At 32.5% G+C, this 17,612-nt stretch overlaps 4 protein-coding genes across 4 annotated transcripts in view; 2 read left to right on the top strand and 2 right to left on the bottom strand.

Annotated features, from left to right (window-relative positions):
• Positions 1 to 197: 197 nt before the first annotated feature.
• LOTGIDRAFT_175702 (hypothetical protein) lies at positions 198 to 3,957 on the bottom strand (the record flags this gene model as incomplete). The annotated part of the gene is made up of 5 exons (XM_009058598.1): positions 198 to 304; positions 664 to 807; positions 1,087 to 1,641; positions 2,004 to 2,274; positions 3,949 to 3,957. 5 exons carry the CDS (start codon positions 3,955 to 3,957, stop codon positions 198 to 200), a joined length of 1,086 nt encoding a protein of 361 aa, XP_009056846.1.
• A 528-nt stretch (positions 3,958 to 4,485) lies between these two features.
• On the top strand, positions 4,486 to 5,923 carry LOTGIDRAFT_175701 (hypothetical protein; the record flags this gene model as incomplete). Its single annotated transcript, XM_009058597.1, has 2 exons — positions 4,486 to 5,488; positions 5,592 to 5,923. 2 exons carry the CDS (start codon positions 4,486 to 4,488, stop codon positions 5,921 to 5,923), a joined length of 1,335 nt encoding a protein of 444 aa, XP_009056845.1.
• Positions 5,924 to 11,263: 5,340 nt separating this feature from the next.
• Positions 11,264 to 11,809, top strand: LOTGIDRAFT_175700 (hypothetical protein; the record flags this gene model as incomplete). Its single annotated transcript, XM_009058596.1, has 2 exons — positions 11,264 to 11,318; positions 11,412 to 11,809. 2 exons carry the CDS (start codon positions 11,264 to 11,266, stop codon positions 11,807 to 11,809), a joined length of 453 nt encoding a protein of 150 aa, XP_009056844.1.
• Positions 11,810 to 14,418: 2,609 nt separating this feature from the next.
• The window catches only part of LOTGIDRAFT_175699 (hypothetical protein), a gene marked incomplete at both ends in the record, with an annotated part of 9,654 nt that continues 6,460 nt past the window's right edge, over positions 14,419 to 17,612 (bottom strand). Inside the window, one exon of the mRNA XM_009058595.1 lies at positions 14,419 to 14,484. Coding sequence (XP_009056843.1) covers positions 14,419 to 14,484 — 66 coding nt within the window. The remainder of the gene's footprint in view (positions 14,485 to 17,612) is intronic.

Here is a 17,612-nt window from a genome sequence, read left to right as displayed (position 1 = left end):
TTAGGTTTGGCTTTTAAAAAAACCTAATTGTTTTATTGCAATAATTGACGCGTACAAGAGCACATACTATTTCCAAATCAATTTGTAAGAATAATGGCCATTACTGATGTTTAACACGACTAATTACTAGCAACTGAATATCCCAGGGCATAAAAAACATGAAAAGGAAAAGTCAACAAGATCCCAACAACGAATATTTACCGTCTTATAATTATTACTAGACCGATGACAACTACAATAACTACTACCAAAGTAACAGTTACAGCTGATATAATCGTGATACTATTGTCTGCTTTCTCAACTACTGTAATATAAATTATATTACTCTCTATATCACAGTATATCACGACTTCATTCAAATCATATTGCCATTTTAAAATATGTAGAAAACGACCAAGGAAAAATGAATTTCTTCAGAGGGATGGAAACTTGGAGTATAGTTTTATGCTCCTTGGGTAGAAATGCAAAGTGTCCTCCTCAGCTAAAATTTTACATTATCCAAAATATGATTTTAATTTACCATAGATGCACTCCAAAAAGAATACTGGTGATTAAGTTTTGTACCTCAGTGCTTTCTCTATACATGCGTCACCGTTAAAACACAAAATAAGACAGATTCTTTCATTCTGTTAAAAAGTAATTTCAGGAAATATAGGTTATTACCTTCTTTACAAGTTGGTCCTTGAAAACCAGCTTCACAGCCCAGCTCTAGATCACAAGCACCAGTTACGATATGACAGATAGTTTGGTTATAACAATTACCACAGGTAGAGCTACATCTTAATCCATATGTTCCATTGGGACAATCTGGAAAACATTCAGTGAAATGGAATATTTTATAATTTAATGTATTGTAAATAGACTAGGGGTGATATATAGTAATGATCAACAGAAAATTTAAAATTCAATCACAAAACTATTCAAATATCAAATATATTTTATATCTATTCATAAAATCATAGTATTCCTAACTGCACAAACGATGCCTTACATACAGTACATACAATAACTAACGCGTCTTGAACGGTTGTAATTTCAAAGTTTAGTCCCTACAGATCATATTACTAAACAGTAATCTCTATCTACCTTCAGCACATTTATCACCAATTTTACCAGCAACACAACCATCGGTACATGAACCATTAGTCTGGAGACATGTCTTCTTAAAACAGTTACTACTACAGTTCTTGTTACAAACATCATCATAATAACCCTTAATACATCCAATACTACAATAACCATTAGTTATATTACATACTGGATTATTGTCTTGTGATTGACATGTTTTATTACATGGTTGTTTACATGACTGTCCATAATATCCATCGTGACATTGGGTACATTTCTTATTGTCATTCTGACTACATATAATACAGTTTTTACTACAATCATTAGTACATGTAGGTCCTGATTTACCAGAAATACAACCATATATACAACTACCATCATTTCTATTACATGTCCCATTATTACAACCTGTACTACCTTTTTCACAAGCTTCACAATCACCATTATTCTGGATACAACCACCATTACAATTAGTAGGACATGGTGTATCACATTTATTACCATAATAACCAGAAGTACAGTTGTTACAATTACCACTAGAATCACAGCCACCTACACAATTACTCCCACATTCTAAAGAATAATATAATTCAATCACATATTGAGGACTTATGAATCTTTTGAGAGAAATTGGCTTTCTAAATAGTATATCTTGATGAATCTAATTTGTGTAATTGTTCTAAGTAAGATCCAAAAGACATTTCAGCAGATTTAGACGATATTTCTTTAGTGGTCTTAATGTTTTGTCGGCTGTATAATAACAACATTGATCTTTTTTTTTATATAGGTATAAACAGCAAAATTATTGTATTGTCAAGTGGATCGTCAGCCTTCAGACAAGGTTTGAAAAATGAACACAATACAGTTCCTGATATGTATTGGCGTATCGGTATATGCACACCCAAAATTAAATACGTATAACAAGAAAAACTCACTTTCAAATATTTCTACTTCACAGAGTGTGAGAGGTTTGTCTCCTTGGTTGGGATTTTCTACACTAATATATACATATCTACCATTAAACTGTATATTTTGTGATTGATTACAACTATTTATATTGTAGATATCTTGTATTGTTGTACTAGTATCTTTATAACAAATTGTAGATTGTTTATATCCATCTATATTACATCTACCATTAAAACTTAATCTTAGCTCAAAACCTTGTAATCTTTCTTGATCTGTAAAGATAACATAAGATAATTTCTATAAAATAAGAGGAGGGAATTACTATCATTAGATTGATCGAAGTAAAAAGCATTCTATACATGCTGTTCAAATCTTCACTTTTGCACCAGTACCATTGATAATATATCTAGATTTTTACCTCAAAGAACCAACAAACCCAAATAGCAAATCAATTTTGCAATAACAATGGACAAACACAAATTACAGTTAGTAGCATTAGTAGGAAATGTTACCTCAAAATTCTCAAAGTGTAAAGAAAAATGTAGAAAAAAGGCACTTGACTACGATCGTCTCCCAACCACTTTCCCATTCGTCTTACTTTCTCTAGGCCGTGGTACATACAAATAATGGTATAAGAAGAAAAGTCAATTAAATGTACAGTTAAGTTAAATGTAAGGAAGTACGAAGTTTGAACGAAAAATAGAGATATTTAGAGAGTGGAATGATTAATGGAATAGAACTGGTAGACATTAAAATATGAATTTTTCTAAAGTTGGGTATACACAATAATAGGGAGGCAGATAACAGTTTCTAAGATTAGTATAGGCAGGGCAACATAAGAGAAAATTCATCTTCAACAACATGCATATTACAATATTTACAAAGTCTATTATTTCTATGTACATTTGTATATCTACCAGTTTCGATTGCCAGACTGTGAGAACTACATCTGAAGTTTGAGGAACATTTCCTATATTTTGGTATGATAAAATGATTTAAATATGGTTTAAAATCCAAATTGTACGTAAATAGATTATAAAAATGTAATTTTGATGAACTAAAGCGTGAACTATTCCATTGTTGGATATATTGATCAATTAAACGTCGTCTGTACCTATTGGGGACATAGCAATGGTAACTTCCCCTTGGTTTAACCAGTCACATGAAAACCCCAAACATACATTTTACGTTATAGGCCCAATTACACCTTTTAAATCTATTAGACATATAAAGACTATTACATGTTACATTATAAATAAAATATAGTAATGAGTTTTTATCTGATACAATTCTTAACCAGTATTTTAAAATTATTTCGATACGTTTAAAATATAATGGAGTGACCCCTAGCTCCCCATAGACTGCATGTGAAGGCGTAGGTGATTTAACTCCCAGTATTTTTTTACAAAAATTAGTGTGGACTCTTTCAATATCGGGACCAGTATGGAAACCCCATAAAGCACACGCATAATTCAAAATAGAGCCGATATAGCAATTAAATAGTTGATATAGCTGATTTACACTAAAATATACATTGTTAAAAACATTACATAACTGATAAACACCCTTACTCCCCTTTACAGATATAGATTTTTGAGTAGTATTGAACAGATCGTTACTAGAGAATTCAACACCAAGATAATTAAAAGATTTTACATTTTCTAAAGGATAGCCATTATATTCAAAAATATTATCTAAATTAGCACGACCTTTCTTAAATATCATAGTTTTAGTCTTAGAAATATTAAGATCAAGTTTCCATAAAGTACAGTACACTTCAGTCTGTTTAAAAGTGATTGAAGGCCTGCAGCAGAAAGAGATAGAAGTGTACTATCGTCGGCATAATAAAATAGATACAATAATTGAAAGTTGCAAACATCTAAAATCTATTAAGACACTCGATATTTCTGGAATTCCAATTAGCCTGGAACAATGTGTTCAACTCTTAAATCATACTTATGATACACTTACATGCTGCATATTAAATATCCCTAGATATATAACTGTAAGAGAATTTTTTGTGTTAATTGAACTAAATTACAAGAACTGTCGATTTTTTGTCCTCAGAATTGACAAGTATGGAGACAAAATTTGGAGTTAAGAATGCCCTCGAAGTTTTGGATTTCCTTGATATTGACAATGATTGTAGTGAATATGATTCCTCGTCTGATCATTTTGAATCTGTAGAACCAGCCATTAACATACCCCTTTCTTACCAAAATAATAATATCAATGAAATCTTACCAGCAGCTCAAAATATATCTAATGATGAATCTTTTGAAATAACTTTGGACGAAATATACTAATTCCCGACACTGAACTCAGTACAGCAAATGTTATAATAGATCACGAAAGTAATATCTCAACCATAATAGATAATGATAAAAATGCTAAAATTCACGAAAGTAATATCTCAACCATAATAGATAGTGATAAAAATGCTAAAATTCCCGAAACAGCAAATGCTGAATCTAGACCTTCTCGAAAACGAAAGAAAAACCAAGCAGAATGGGCAAAAATGTACGAAAAAGGAGACGACAATCAGGAAAAGAATATACGGACTCAAACGGAAACCTACAGCGAAAAAGATCACTGAAATATGACACAAATCATACATGTAGATTCAAATGTTGTGAACATTTCTCATATGATGGTTGTCTACAAATCTACACGGAGTTTTGGACTCTTAACGACTCCCAGAAAAAGATTTTCTATAGCCAAACTACAAGTAAAGAACGTAAGGCAAGAACTAGATTGCCTAATACTGAATTTACTAGTAGAAAGCAGTTTACATATAAATATCATTTGAAAAAAAGTGATGAAAATATACGTGTGTGCAAACAGTTTTACTTAGATACTCTGGATATAAGCCAGACACGAATCCAAACTTTTCATGAAAAAGATGAAAGAGGAAATATCAGATACAGTGATAAGCGTGGTGCACATAGTTGTAAAAATATTATCAATACTGAACCCCAAAAGGAAATAATTCGTAACCATATTAAATCATTTCCTACTATTCCCTCACATTATTGTAGGGCAAATTCCAAGAGACAATATTTAGAGCCCGGGCTCACTGTACAAAAAATGTACAATCTATATGTTGATAACTGCAATAGAGATGAAATAAAACCCTTAAAATTATATGTTTATCGAGATATTTTTAATTTGGAATTTAACATTGGATTCCATGTCCCGAAAAAAGACAAGTGTGACACGTGTGAAAAATACATAATATTAACCTCCCAACCAAACGTTAATGAAATTAATGCTCAAACATTACGTGATTATTTGAACTTAAAGCAAGAAACAAAAATAGAAAGGGACACGGATAGAAACAGAAAAGATAATTCTGTAGTTGTGTGCTTTGATATGCAAAATGTCATGACGTGTCCGCGAGCTTCAGTTTCAAATTTCTTTTATAAAAGAAAGCTTTCGGTTTTTAATTTAACAGCACATTGTTCTTATAACAAAGTGGCTTATAATGCAATATGGACAGATAATATGATGGGTAGGGGGCTAATGAAATTGCAAGTGCTTTGTGTGTTATATTACAAAAAGTGTGCGAAGATATTCCAAATATTAATCATCTGATTTTGTGGTCTGACATTCAGGTCTCATCATTGAACATAAATTTGGAACACCTGGACATTCTTCTATACAAGAAGTAGACAATGTTCACAGTCACATTGAAAAAGCACTAGGAGTAGCCGAAATTTATAGCCCAATATCCCTTGTCAGAGTCTTACTTAAAGTTCGACCAAAACACATGAAAGTTATACAAATGAAAAAATCTCAATTCTTTGATTTCCAAAAGGTTTCACAACGATTTAAATTTAATATTCAATTTTGTAAACTAAATTATTTGAGAATTGATTCTTCCCGACATATGCAGTGTGATTACCAATTTTGTTTCTCTGAAGAATTGAAAACCCATACAACATGACATACTCGAAAGAAAAAATCAACGATTTGAAAAGTATGATGCCATTTATGCCACTTTCTGACTGTGATTACTATAGACTTACTCTTGGCATAGACGCTAATAATTAATATGAATTATATTACACGATAAAGCCTTTATTTAAATGTCAAAAGCATCAAAAAGGTAAAACAGTCAAATTCCCTCCGATTATATTGATTTTTATTGATTGTTACATATTAAAATTACTGGAATATCGTCGGTCGACATATTATCAAAATTTGGTTTCCATATATACAATGGTCAGCTTTTATTACAACATATAAGAAAATGTCTTCAAATATTATTCATTTTATCTTAATTCCATTTTTTTTATTAATTAATCGATCTATGTTTAAAGCTAGGAAATGTGGGATATGGAACGGGTGCCAATATGAGATTGTCTTCTGCTACTAATTCCATATCGTTCTATATCCCAATTCCTCCATTGTCCGTTTTTGTAAAACAAAAATATGAGAAATTTGTAAACTTTTTGTCAAAATGAATTTTATTAAAGTAAAAATAAATGAATGATTTTTCACAACATGTTAATTTTGATATATTCCTTCACTTAATATGGCATTTATATGGTTGTCAAAGTTTCAAATTTGATTTTCTCAAAAACAACAAGAACGGAGATAGAAAATTATAGACCTGAGGTGACGACATGTAAGCGTAGTTAAATACACGATTATCAAGAGTGACCGGGTCACATGTATCAGATGATAAAAAAGTGTCAAAATCATGCATATATAAAAGGAACAATAGTGGTTAAAGGTTATCTCCATGCTTTACACCAGAGAAGGATGTAAAACATTGTGAATATTCACGTTTAAACTTCACACATAATGTAACGGTTTTATACATAGAGTGAATACATCTTAACATTCTATTACTCAAACCTAGATCACTTAATTTTTGCACTAACAACTGCCTATCAATCCTGTCGAAACATTTAGAAAAATCAATAAATGCACAATATAACTGTTTACAAATATTACATTAAATATATGGCATAAATAAAAGCCAACATCATTATTGACATTCTTAAGGACTTCAGGGGGGACACCATCTTGTCCTGCACTTTTACCAGACTTGTGATTAGAGATTGCTTTGCAGAACTCTGATACGGTTATTTCACCATCTATGGAGGGTATATTTTGGTTAGCAGGACAATAGAGCTCTGAATAGCCAAACGGACGATCGTTATTACTAAAAACATTTTTAAAATGGTTATAAAAATCAATAATAGAAATGGATGATGAGGAATTCGACTGGGGTTTTGATTTATAGAAACGAATTTGTTTCCAGAAATTCTTAGGATTATCTTTTATAATAGAGTGCCTTCGTTATACATATAGGAATTCTTAGCATATTTTTTAACATTATTAAATTTAGTTCTGGCACGAACGAATTTAGTCCTATTCGTTTCTGTTTTACAATTATTATAAATATTCCTGGCATGAATAAAGTTTTCCCTATTAGTAATACAATTATTATCAAACCACTTATTGTTTTTATTAACAGATTTTCTCTTTTTACCGCCTACTCTCTGTTGATTTCCAATACATTTATAACATTCATCGAATAATAAAGAACAGAAACTGTTTACAGAATAATCGACCTCGTCTTGACTCTTTTGTGGGATAATTTCTTTTACATCATTGACTTTATTTGATTCCATTTTCCATGTGCGCATGTAAGTGGAATTATTGCTAGGGGTATGTGGGCAGCGGCTTTGCTAAGCCAATTAATGGATAATGAGAAAAAGGCATGATCTGAGAATTCGTGAAAATTACTTATTTTAAAATCACTAATTAAATTAAAATAGTTTGAATTAACCAGACTAGAACCTTTGGAATATGTAGAAGATGTAAAGAATATGTTCTTATCTTTTCAAACGGGTTGCGGGAAATCGATTTTGTGTTTTGTTTACATGGCCGTCGAACCACCTATAGTCTGATTGATCAGATTTCAAGAGGGGGAATAGATATTGAATAATATGACTCGTATTTATACTGTCTAATGGCGATTTTAACAATATGTTTATGCATAGCCGTTCAAAATTGCAAGTCCAATTTCGGATATTATAAAACCAGATGTTTATGTATTTCAAACTGTATCAGCATATCGATAGATAGCTAAGGTCAAGGGAATTCTACGCCTAAAAATTCATTGAAGGTCACGGGATAAGGACGTTCACAAAAATCAAACGATAATAAAAAAAAAATTGAAATTCAATATTCTGATCTCAATATATTTTAGATAAACTTACAATGTTTTGACTGAAACCAAAATCATACAAATCGAATACAATATGGCAAATTTTCTCCAAAAGGCGTCAATCTGTGGTAACGGCGCATGTATCACTTCTGGTTTTGATTTTATCTGCATGGTTTACTCAAATTAGTTATCATAGATGATATGGTTTCTTTGTCGAAATTTCTGGTTTACACCTAAACCGGAAGTGATTCAAACAATCTAATGTCGCAGTTTAATCTGTTCATATCCTGTAAATTTCAGATCGATCATATAATTAGCGACTTAGACAAAAAATTCAATTATTTTTATGAAAAGTAATTGAAATTTTCCAATGCAACCGATACTTCTTATAGAGAACATAAAGAAAGAAGTAAATCGATCCCCAAAAAAGCTCTACAGCCTCCAAACCAATCTGCACATTGTGCAATATGTCCGAAGTTTAGATATACGATCAAACCAGAAATGCTAAACCAGTTCTAGGTTTTGCTGCATGCGTGGACGAATAATAAAAATATTAATCATAAAAAGCAATTATTCAATGGACAGACATTTTAAGTTGAACTAATTCCCATAGAGCTTATTCCAATTTGAGCTACTTTTTCTCCAATAGGACTAGTGTCATATATATTGACTATTGCCTTCAGAGGTTTCACAGTTGGTTTCACATTTCTTGTAAGGTAACTGTTCTATCATTGGATGATGACATTAAAGGAATTGTAAAGAGATTTTATTTTCACTAAATGCAAAATATGCTTTATCACATAAAGCCCTTCGCGATTACATCACATCTTCGTCTACTTCTACACTGTATTAGCCAAATTGTTTTATCTCGACTACATTATATTTTTATGACGTGTGGGCGGGGACTAAAAGGCATGAAATTATGCACAATAACGAAGATGTAATGTAGATAGTGAAATGTAGAAGATGCAAAGACAATTATGCTTTGTTCAATGTTCAATGTTGTTTTAAGCAAAAGCAGTATTAGACATAATATGTTCATAACATCTAATTCTGAACACGATTGACCTCCATATCAAACTACTGAAATATATATATTATATTATATTTCCGTAGGTCCTCTATTGGACAACCAGCTTTGTATATATTCCTTATAAATATCTCCCCGATCTATTTTTTCAAAAATATATGTTTACGTTTTGTCTTTGTACATCTTGTTTTCATATAAATTTGATTTACTCTCGCGCCATGATCTTTACCAATGCTTTGAATCAGACCAGGATGAAAAGAAATATTTTTGTTCGTCTAAACTGTATGTAATTTTGGTAAAAAGACTTAATGTTACATTTGAATGTTTTTTGTAGTTTGATTTCTATTATCAATTTCTAATCATGTTTGCAATTATACGAATCAGAGGTGTTTCGTCGAGTTAGTCCTTGAAAACTCGTGGGATCTAACTATTTACTAGACTAATCACTATCGTCCAGTGTTCTGGGATCCCATGAAAGTTATAAAAAGTAAAATGAAATTAGCTGGAATAAGCCAAGTAAACTAAGTTCAATTTTTGAAGAAAATACTACAAGATGACACGTTCTTGGTCCCTCTTCTGAGATCAAACGGAATGCATGAGGAATTCACCATGTATCATGGGTTTTGTTAATTTTTTGAACAGTTTAGAATTAAGAATAACTCACTTGAATTTCTGTTGTATATATTTATGTTTTGAAAGTTAACATCTTTCTGTAAATCAACACACCACCAATTGATAACATCATTTTTAGTATGAGTACAAGATCCACGAATAAATATACTGTCAGTATTACCATCTACAGCTAACGATGAGTTACTAGTAGAATAATTAGAACTCTGGGTGGTGTTTCTTCCCAATGCAACATTTTCTTCACCTTAAATAAACATTTTCTATTTAAACATTATTCCGATGCATTATATGTTGATAAAAAAAGTAATTTCGTCTAATTAATTGGGATTTTAAGATGAACCGTGGAAATACAATAATACATATTCCCCGTTTTACAAATCAATTTTTTTTGAGTAGACAATAAATCCTCAATTTTTGTCCCATTTAGGTGTAATAAAGCCATATTTTTTTTTATTAAATATGGGTTCCCTTATTTTCATTTATGAAAATAAAAACGCTGACTTTTCTATGAATAGAAAGTATAGGTGTTCTAATGACTTATCTCACATGTCATAATTAGCTAAATTCGAAGAGAATTACCAGTAGAATTCCAATGACTGACCGATCAAGAACGGTCAAAAAGTCTTTTTTTTTGGTTTATCCAGACGTACATACATGGACATTTATGATATTATATTATTATATATTATATGCAATAAGAACATAATGATATGATTAAGAATACACGATAATTCAGTAGAAACACAAATTAATCAAATAGTTTGCCTAATTTAGATTATTTCGTTTGTATTCCTCTGTAAGCCTCTGATAGCTATTTGGACAGATGCCGGCTGGTGTAGAAAAATAGGCCATGTTAAATCCACATCTCCTCAATTGTTCGGATTTTAAACCTATTTAGATAATTATGTACCTTAATTGGAAAGGTAAATTGGAAAGATGAATATTTTTGTAGTTCAGTCATACCATCATTTTCTCCCTATACCATTTATGTAACGTCTCCGATTCCATCAAAGGTTTTTTTAACGAAATTAATCACGCATCGGCCATTTAAAAATGCGTGCACACCCCAGCGTCACGTGATACTAAAGTTCACGTGTCAAAATGTTGAATATAATTATAAAATTAAATAAAGTGAGTGAACACTATTATGAAGCATGTATATAACGACGGACATATTATTTCCTTACAATGTGGCTAATGTACAAGTGAACGTGCAATTTGTTTCAAATAGACGTGGTGGTCAGAACCTCTGCTATCAAGGTCATAAATTCAGCATAAAGAGTAGGAGAGGAGAGAAAGTGCACTGGGGATGTTACAAGTCCACCTGTAATGCATCAATAAATACATCCAGTGGAATAATGACAACTTATAGAGATATCCACAACCATATGGTTTCACACTCGAAAATTGTACTTGACGAATTCCTTGCTTCAGTAAAAGACATGGCTAGAGCAGATTGTAGACCAATTCCAACGATCTACCAGGAGGAAATTATAAGTAAGTGCTATTTTATTTTTATTTTCATTAGAACTGCGAGCTGTCGAAGTATATCTGGCCATATTCATTCTAACCTTTCTTTCTTTTTTTCAGAACTGCGAGCTGTTGAAGACCCTAATGTAGTGAAGACCGTTCCTACCTTCTACAGCAACCATAGCAGCTCATACAGAGCGAGAGACAAAGAACTCCCTACTCTTCCTATCCGACGATCTGACATCAATCATCCCGACATGTACAAGGAAACCAACAACGGCGAAGATTTCCTGATACACCAAGATGACGATATGCTTATTTTGTCAACAACCGAAAACTTGCAACATCTGTCCGGCTCTGAGGTTTTGTTTTGTGACGGCACCTTTAGTGCAGTTCCAGAAGTGTTCCACCAACTTTATTCTGTTCACGCTCTTGTTGAAGGAAAAATGTTTCCTCTAGTGTATTCCCTGCTTCCCAACAAGAAACAATCAGCGCTTCTTCATCATCCTCCAGCATAAGGCTGAGATCCGCAACTTGCACCTTAGACCAAGAACCATTTTCACTTTGACTTTGAGAAAGCTGTCCAGAATGCCGTGGAACATGTTTTTGACTGTGAACTGAAAGGATGTCTCTTTCACTATCGAAAGGCAGTTTGGAGCAATGTCCAAAAGTGTGGTGCTTTGCAAACAACCCAGATGTGAACTTATTCGTGAGGAGAGCATCTGCTCTAACTCTACTTAGACCTGAACATATCGAAGATTACTGGTTGAAGCCCTTGAAGCCGCTAACATGGAAGATCCCTCAATTGCAAAGTTTGCTGTCTATGTGACCGAACAGTGGGTGGAAGGAGAAGATATACATATGTGGAACCTATTTCACACTGTAGGTCCGCGAACCACGAATCATGTTGAGGGGTGGCATACTAGAATGAACAAGATGACCACCAACCATCCAAGCATCTTCAAATTCATCACCCTGATAAAAGCTGAGCAAGCAATGACCGAAGTGACCATCAGTCAGCTCCAGTCTGGTGGTAAGAAACGTCATAATATGGAAAATTGAATTGAGGAAGATGTTTAGACTATATTGCTTATAGCCATCAGCCTACTATTGCTACACAATCAAAATAATAATTCACGAAAACAAGAATTAGTTATCTGAAAAAGACCATTTTCTTACCTTTGGTGATGATGAGAAAAAAACAAATTATAAATAATAGTTTGCTAAAGACGGTCACAAGTCTATCCATGTTTAACATTCTATTAACGAAGTGATATGCAGGTATATTTAATAATGTATTATATGTGATATTTAGGACAAGCAGGTTACAATAACTAAAGAGTTTCTATTAATAGCATATAAATAGTTTACGGAATAATAAGGAACGAAATGAATCGGTGAAATTACAATAATATGCATAACCAAATATTATAGCATGGTGTCTCATGTATTCACTTGCATTACATACATTGCATGGCTTGCATGGGTAGATATAAACCACTGTCGACTGTTGAAAGTTTGGTATTGAGTGTGTAAGAAATAGTTTTTATTTTTATCATGTTGATATGATGATATATAAATTTATGAAGGTTATATGAATGTAGTTGAAATAAGTTTACAATTTCGGCACTTCGTCTCCAAATCTAACAATTTTTCTACCGCATTCATTTAAACATTTCTAAGCGTGCAAGAAGAACCCGTGGTTTGATGACATATCAAATTTTTTAATAGAGAAACCCAATGAAACTATCATTTTGCTCTACTTAGAATTTCGCTTCCCCTCGATTTATCATCGTTATCAAGAAACGGGTTCTTAATTGGTTAATTGATGATATCACAAGTCGCGTTTACATATAGGTTAATGGTCTCAAGCTTGTCAATAAGTCTAATAATGATCGTGGTACTGAAAGTCCGAGTATTACGTCATTATAAGACGTATTGACATGCTTCCGACCATTAACCAACTTAAAATACAGTTCACAAACAATAACATCTACTCAGGCACGTACTATTATACAGGTCACATGAGATCTAATTACATGCCTAACAATACAGGCAATCTTTCAAAATGTCCGGTCAGGAAAATAAAAAAAACTATATCTGTTCGAGTTACATACTATTATTCCCTTATTGCTGTGTCGTTCATTTCATTATTAATAATATGGATATGGATTAAAATGGATACTTTAATTATTTCATTTCGTATATCTGGACTGTAATTCATGGATTACAATTTGATTGTATATGTATGTCTACAGGTCATAGATATTGGTACGACAAGATTAAAGGTTGGCCCGTTTGAAGTAAACCGTGCTCTGTCCGGACTCGGCCCAGATAATTTGTGGCTGTCCTTTATGATTGTACAATTGTAAATGTCCATATATTAGGGACAATTTGACATACTCATGCATCCTTACTTTGCTCAACGTTGAGCTCCAGAACTATTAAATTCGATAATAACCTCCTGATTGTCAGACCCATTGGTGATAGTGATAACTTTAAAATAATTTTTCTGTTCACATTCTTTTCAGTTGATTAAATCAAAAATAATATCTATTGGACTCGCGGCAAATCTGCCTAAATATGTCAAGGCTTTCATTAGTAGTTTTGGCACCAAATGCCATGAAGTCCACTATTGTCATCTGCAACCAAGAAGAAGCCGATGTCCGTAGACCACGCTTGCTATTTCAGAAATTTCTGGTTTGAGGAATCCATTACTATACAGTTAAAACTTGCGATTTTGTCTTGCTTTGGACGAGATTTTTGGTTAACAGAATTGTTTTGCTTGTTTGGATTTTTATTACATAATCAAGTTTCATATTAATGATAAAGTTGTGTAATACAGGGTTTAATCAATCTTGGTTGACACACCAGACACAGATGTCTTTGTCATCTTCATCTTCCACTTCAAGAAACCTGGCAATTACAAAAGCTGTTTGTAACCGAGAAAAGAATAAAACTGTACCAGTCCATATGTTAGTTGATAAACTAAACAACAATTTTGTGAGCCAATGCAAAATTTGTGAGCCATATGCAAAATTTTCATTGTCGTAAATTTTACCTGAAATATTTTCAAAATATGCTATTTGCATCTGTGTATCTACTGAATTAGTTTTAAAAGAGTGAATTAAAATCCCATAAAGACTGAATATTTTTGTTGGTACTTTTTAGAATACGTACGAGACCCATTTCTCTACAATTATTATTATCAAATTTTTTTGATTTTCAATAGGGGTTTACCCTTAATTTATAATGGACACTTACACCAAATTTTGTCAAAATCCACCAAGATTGTGGCTTCTGGAGTGTTTACGAACGGACAGACAGATTGACACGGGTGAAGCCAATATATGCTCCACATTTTATCTTAGTTTTCATTGCTCAAAAGAACAAACTATGTCAATTTTTCGTAGAGAGGTGAAGGTAGAATTCTATCAAGAGATTCATAAGGACCAGTTTCAACTTGAGATCCTGTAACATCGTGTTGTATATTCTCATATGAAGGTCTGGTAACATCGTGTTGTATATTCTCATATGAAGGTCTGGTAACATCGTGTTGTATATTCTCATATGAAGGTCTGGTAGTCTCTACATTATCTGAAGATGTGTATCTTACAGTTCTTTCATTTGAATTATAACGTTCATTTCTGAAAAATAATACCACAGATATGAATATAATTTAAACAGATGTATTTGATAATACATTTAGGTTCTTACTACATCTTTCCTTTCCTGAAAACTAGCATTAAACGTAACTTAAATTAAGCTACACCTGCAGTAAAGACTAACAGAGTCATTTTCAAGTGGAACATATCTTGAAATTAAAAAAAAAAAACACGTTATTTTGCTTATGACTGTGATGTAAGTAATGGAAGCGTTTTCAAAATTTTTTATGGACAAAATGACATGAGTTTCGTTAAAAGGACAGATGCGCCATTTCTTTGACCAATCAAAGTTTAGTCTCAGAAACGGGATTTTTGCATAGCCATCATCAGTAATAGTGTTCACATCTCAGAAATTGAGACTTTAAATCCACGTGTGTCCAAAATACATGAAAATTAAAAACACGAGTCATCTGTTTTTGAGACATTGCCATATATAGAAAAAAAATCGAAAACGATCTAATATGAAAAGAAATTCCTAGTTTGAGATATTTTTGAAGAGAATTTGTCATTTTCGTACATTTCTAGTAGCATTTACATACATATATATTTAAAACTCAAATCAACCCCCGCAAAATGGCGCACTTGACGATCTAAATCTAGATTGTTTGACCCAATAACTAAGGGAAACTGTTACACTTTTGACGAGATGAAATACTTAGACGAAATCATACAATATTGGTTCTGAACAGTCACCTTTTTTTCATACAGCAATATACCAATATTACAATCCCAATCAGTAGTAAAACCATTGAAGTCAGGGCACCGACGATTCCAGCAACTAGTGGTGATATTCCATCAGAACTTTCTAAAATACAAATGGCAAAATTCTGAAATTGTAGCTTATTTCAAAACTTAAAAACGGGCGCATCATATAAAAAACGGTTGTAAGTGTTTCATGTATGAAAAAATGTGCAAATTTCTATGTAAAGATAAAATCATGAATGGAATTAATGAGAGCTATAGTATATTTAGTAGCAATACTATAATCATGTGGTAAAACGTCAAAATAAAACCAAGTCCTGTATACCATGCAGGTGATAGTCACTTAACTTTGTAAATACATGAATTGGAGACTTTCAGTTCACATAAACCTAAATTTACAATGTTAAACATTCTTAATTAGAACTGTAGCCCGAGAAAACACGAGGATTCCTCCCGTCCATTACCATCGAGAAAGATTTGACTTTATATAGACTGTTGGCAGGTTGACGGTTGGTAAAAACCCTTCTTTTCGAAAAAACAAAAAAAAATTAATATTATCATTATCTTTAACCTCATTGTTTCCTAAAATGCTTATTCCACATTCAAACAATGTCGAAAAAGGTGGCACAAATTGTTGTTTTATATGCTAGTAACGCAAATGTAAATAAAATGCCACTTTATTCTAAGCCAAACACACACTTATCGTTTGAAACCCAGTGTGAAAAATTAGCATTCTCTTCCAGTTCCAAGTCCTTTTTCTGATTTTAATTAAATTTGGTTTTCGGGGAAGGGAGGGTTTGATTCTCCCAAATGTACAGACCTAGGGTGGAGCAAACACTTCATTTAGAAATTAGGATTAAGGGTCTTGATATTGGGTTTTCTTCTGTTCTTATTCTGATCTGAAATTAAAAAAATAACTCGCCCGTTGGGCGAGAAGTATAGTATCTATTATGTACTGATTGTTTTAAGTTTACTATGAACAATATTATCATATAAGTTCTTATTTTTTGAATATGCAACTATCATTTTCTGCTTATAGACATGGGGGAATTTCTCTTGAAGGCTCTTATAGTGGGCATGAACTATCTTGCTTGCTCGCTTGCTGGTTGTATTGAACGGGACAACAAAGGGTACTATGCCTACATTATGGTGAATATTTAGTCCTATAGGTCTTGCTGTATTCAATGTCTCAATCCAATGGGCTTCCCTAGATTGACGGAATTTGGTAGTTTCATCGTCGGGCAAGTCAATTTCTATGCGCTCAATTGGGATTAGGGTGAGATCGTCTGTTGAATGGTCGTCGTGGTTGAAATGATTAGAAAAAGGCTTGTCTTTCTGTAATTTGATGCCCGACCTATAAGCATTAAAACGAGTTCGTAAATTATTCTTAGTTTCTCCTACATATTGTTTGGAGCATTTCTTGCATGAAATTAAATATATTACATTCGAATGTTCACATGTTATATGTTCCTGGATCGGGTACCTTTTATTCGTAGAGTTGCTTACAAAATAATGAGTTTCTGATATAAAGGGACATGTTTTTCATCTACTGGACAAACATGGAGCACTTCTTAAACCTGAAGGTACTTCGGCATAAGGTCTGTTTTTAGCTGCTATCTGTGCTAAGTTGATCATTAACATTGATGAGATCGTGGACTAGTTCGAATTTGATGATTTTTCGATGAATGCTTTTTGAGCTATTGCTCTTGACTTGACTGGACTTGACTTTTGTTGTAAAAGCGTCAATATTTGTTTGCGCACACAATAAAGACTACGTTCTTTATCTGATTTTGATCAAATTTGGTATGATCAGTTATATTGATTAAACCTTGGTGAAGTTCGCATTTGACGATTTTTCGATGAATTGTTTTTGAGTTATTGCCCTTGACCTATGAAAAACTCAAAATGTGTATGTGAACACAATAGAGACTGATTTCAGCACGTCAAGTTGTTT

The sequence above is a fragment of the Lottia gigantea genome (assembly GCF_000327385.1).
Source record: "Lottia gigantea unplaced genomic scaffold LOTGIsca_349, whole genome shotgun sequence".
In the NCBI taxonomy this organism is placed as follows: Eukaryota; Metazoa; Mollusca; class Gastropoda; family Lottiidae; genus Lottia; species Lottia gigantea.
The sequence above is the reverse complement of the archived record's forward strand: the minus strand, read 5'-3'. Positions and strand labels throughout refer to the sequence as shown.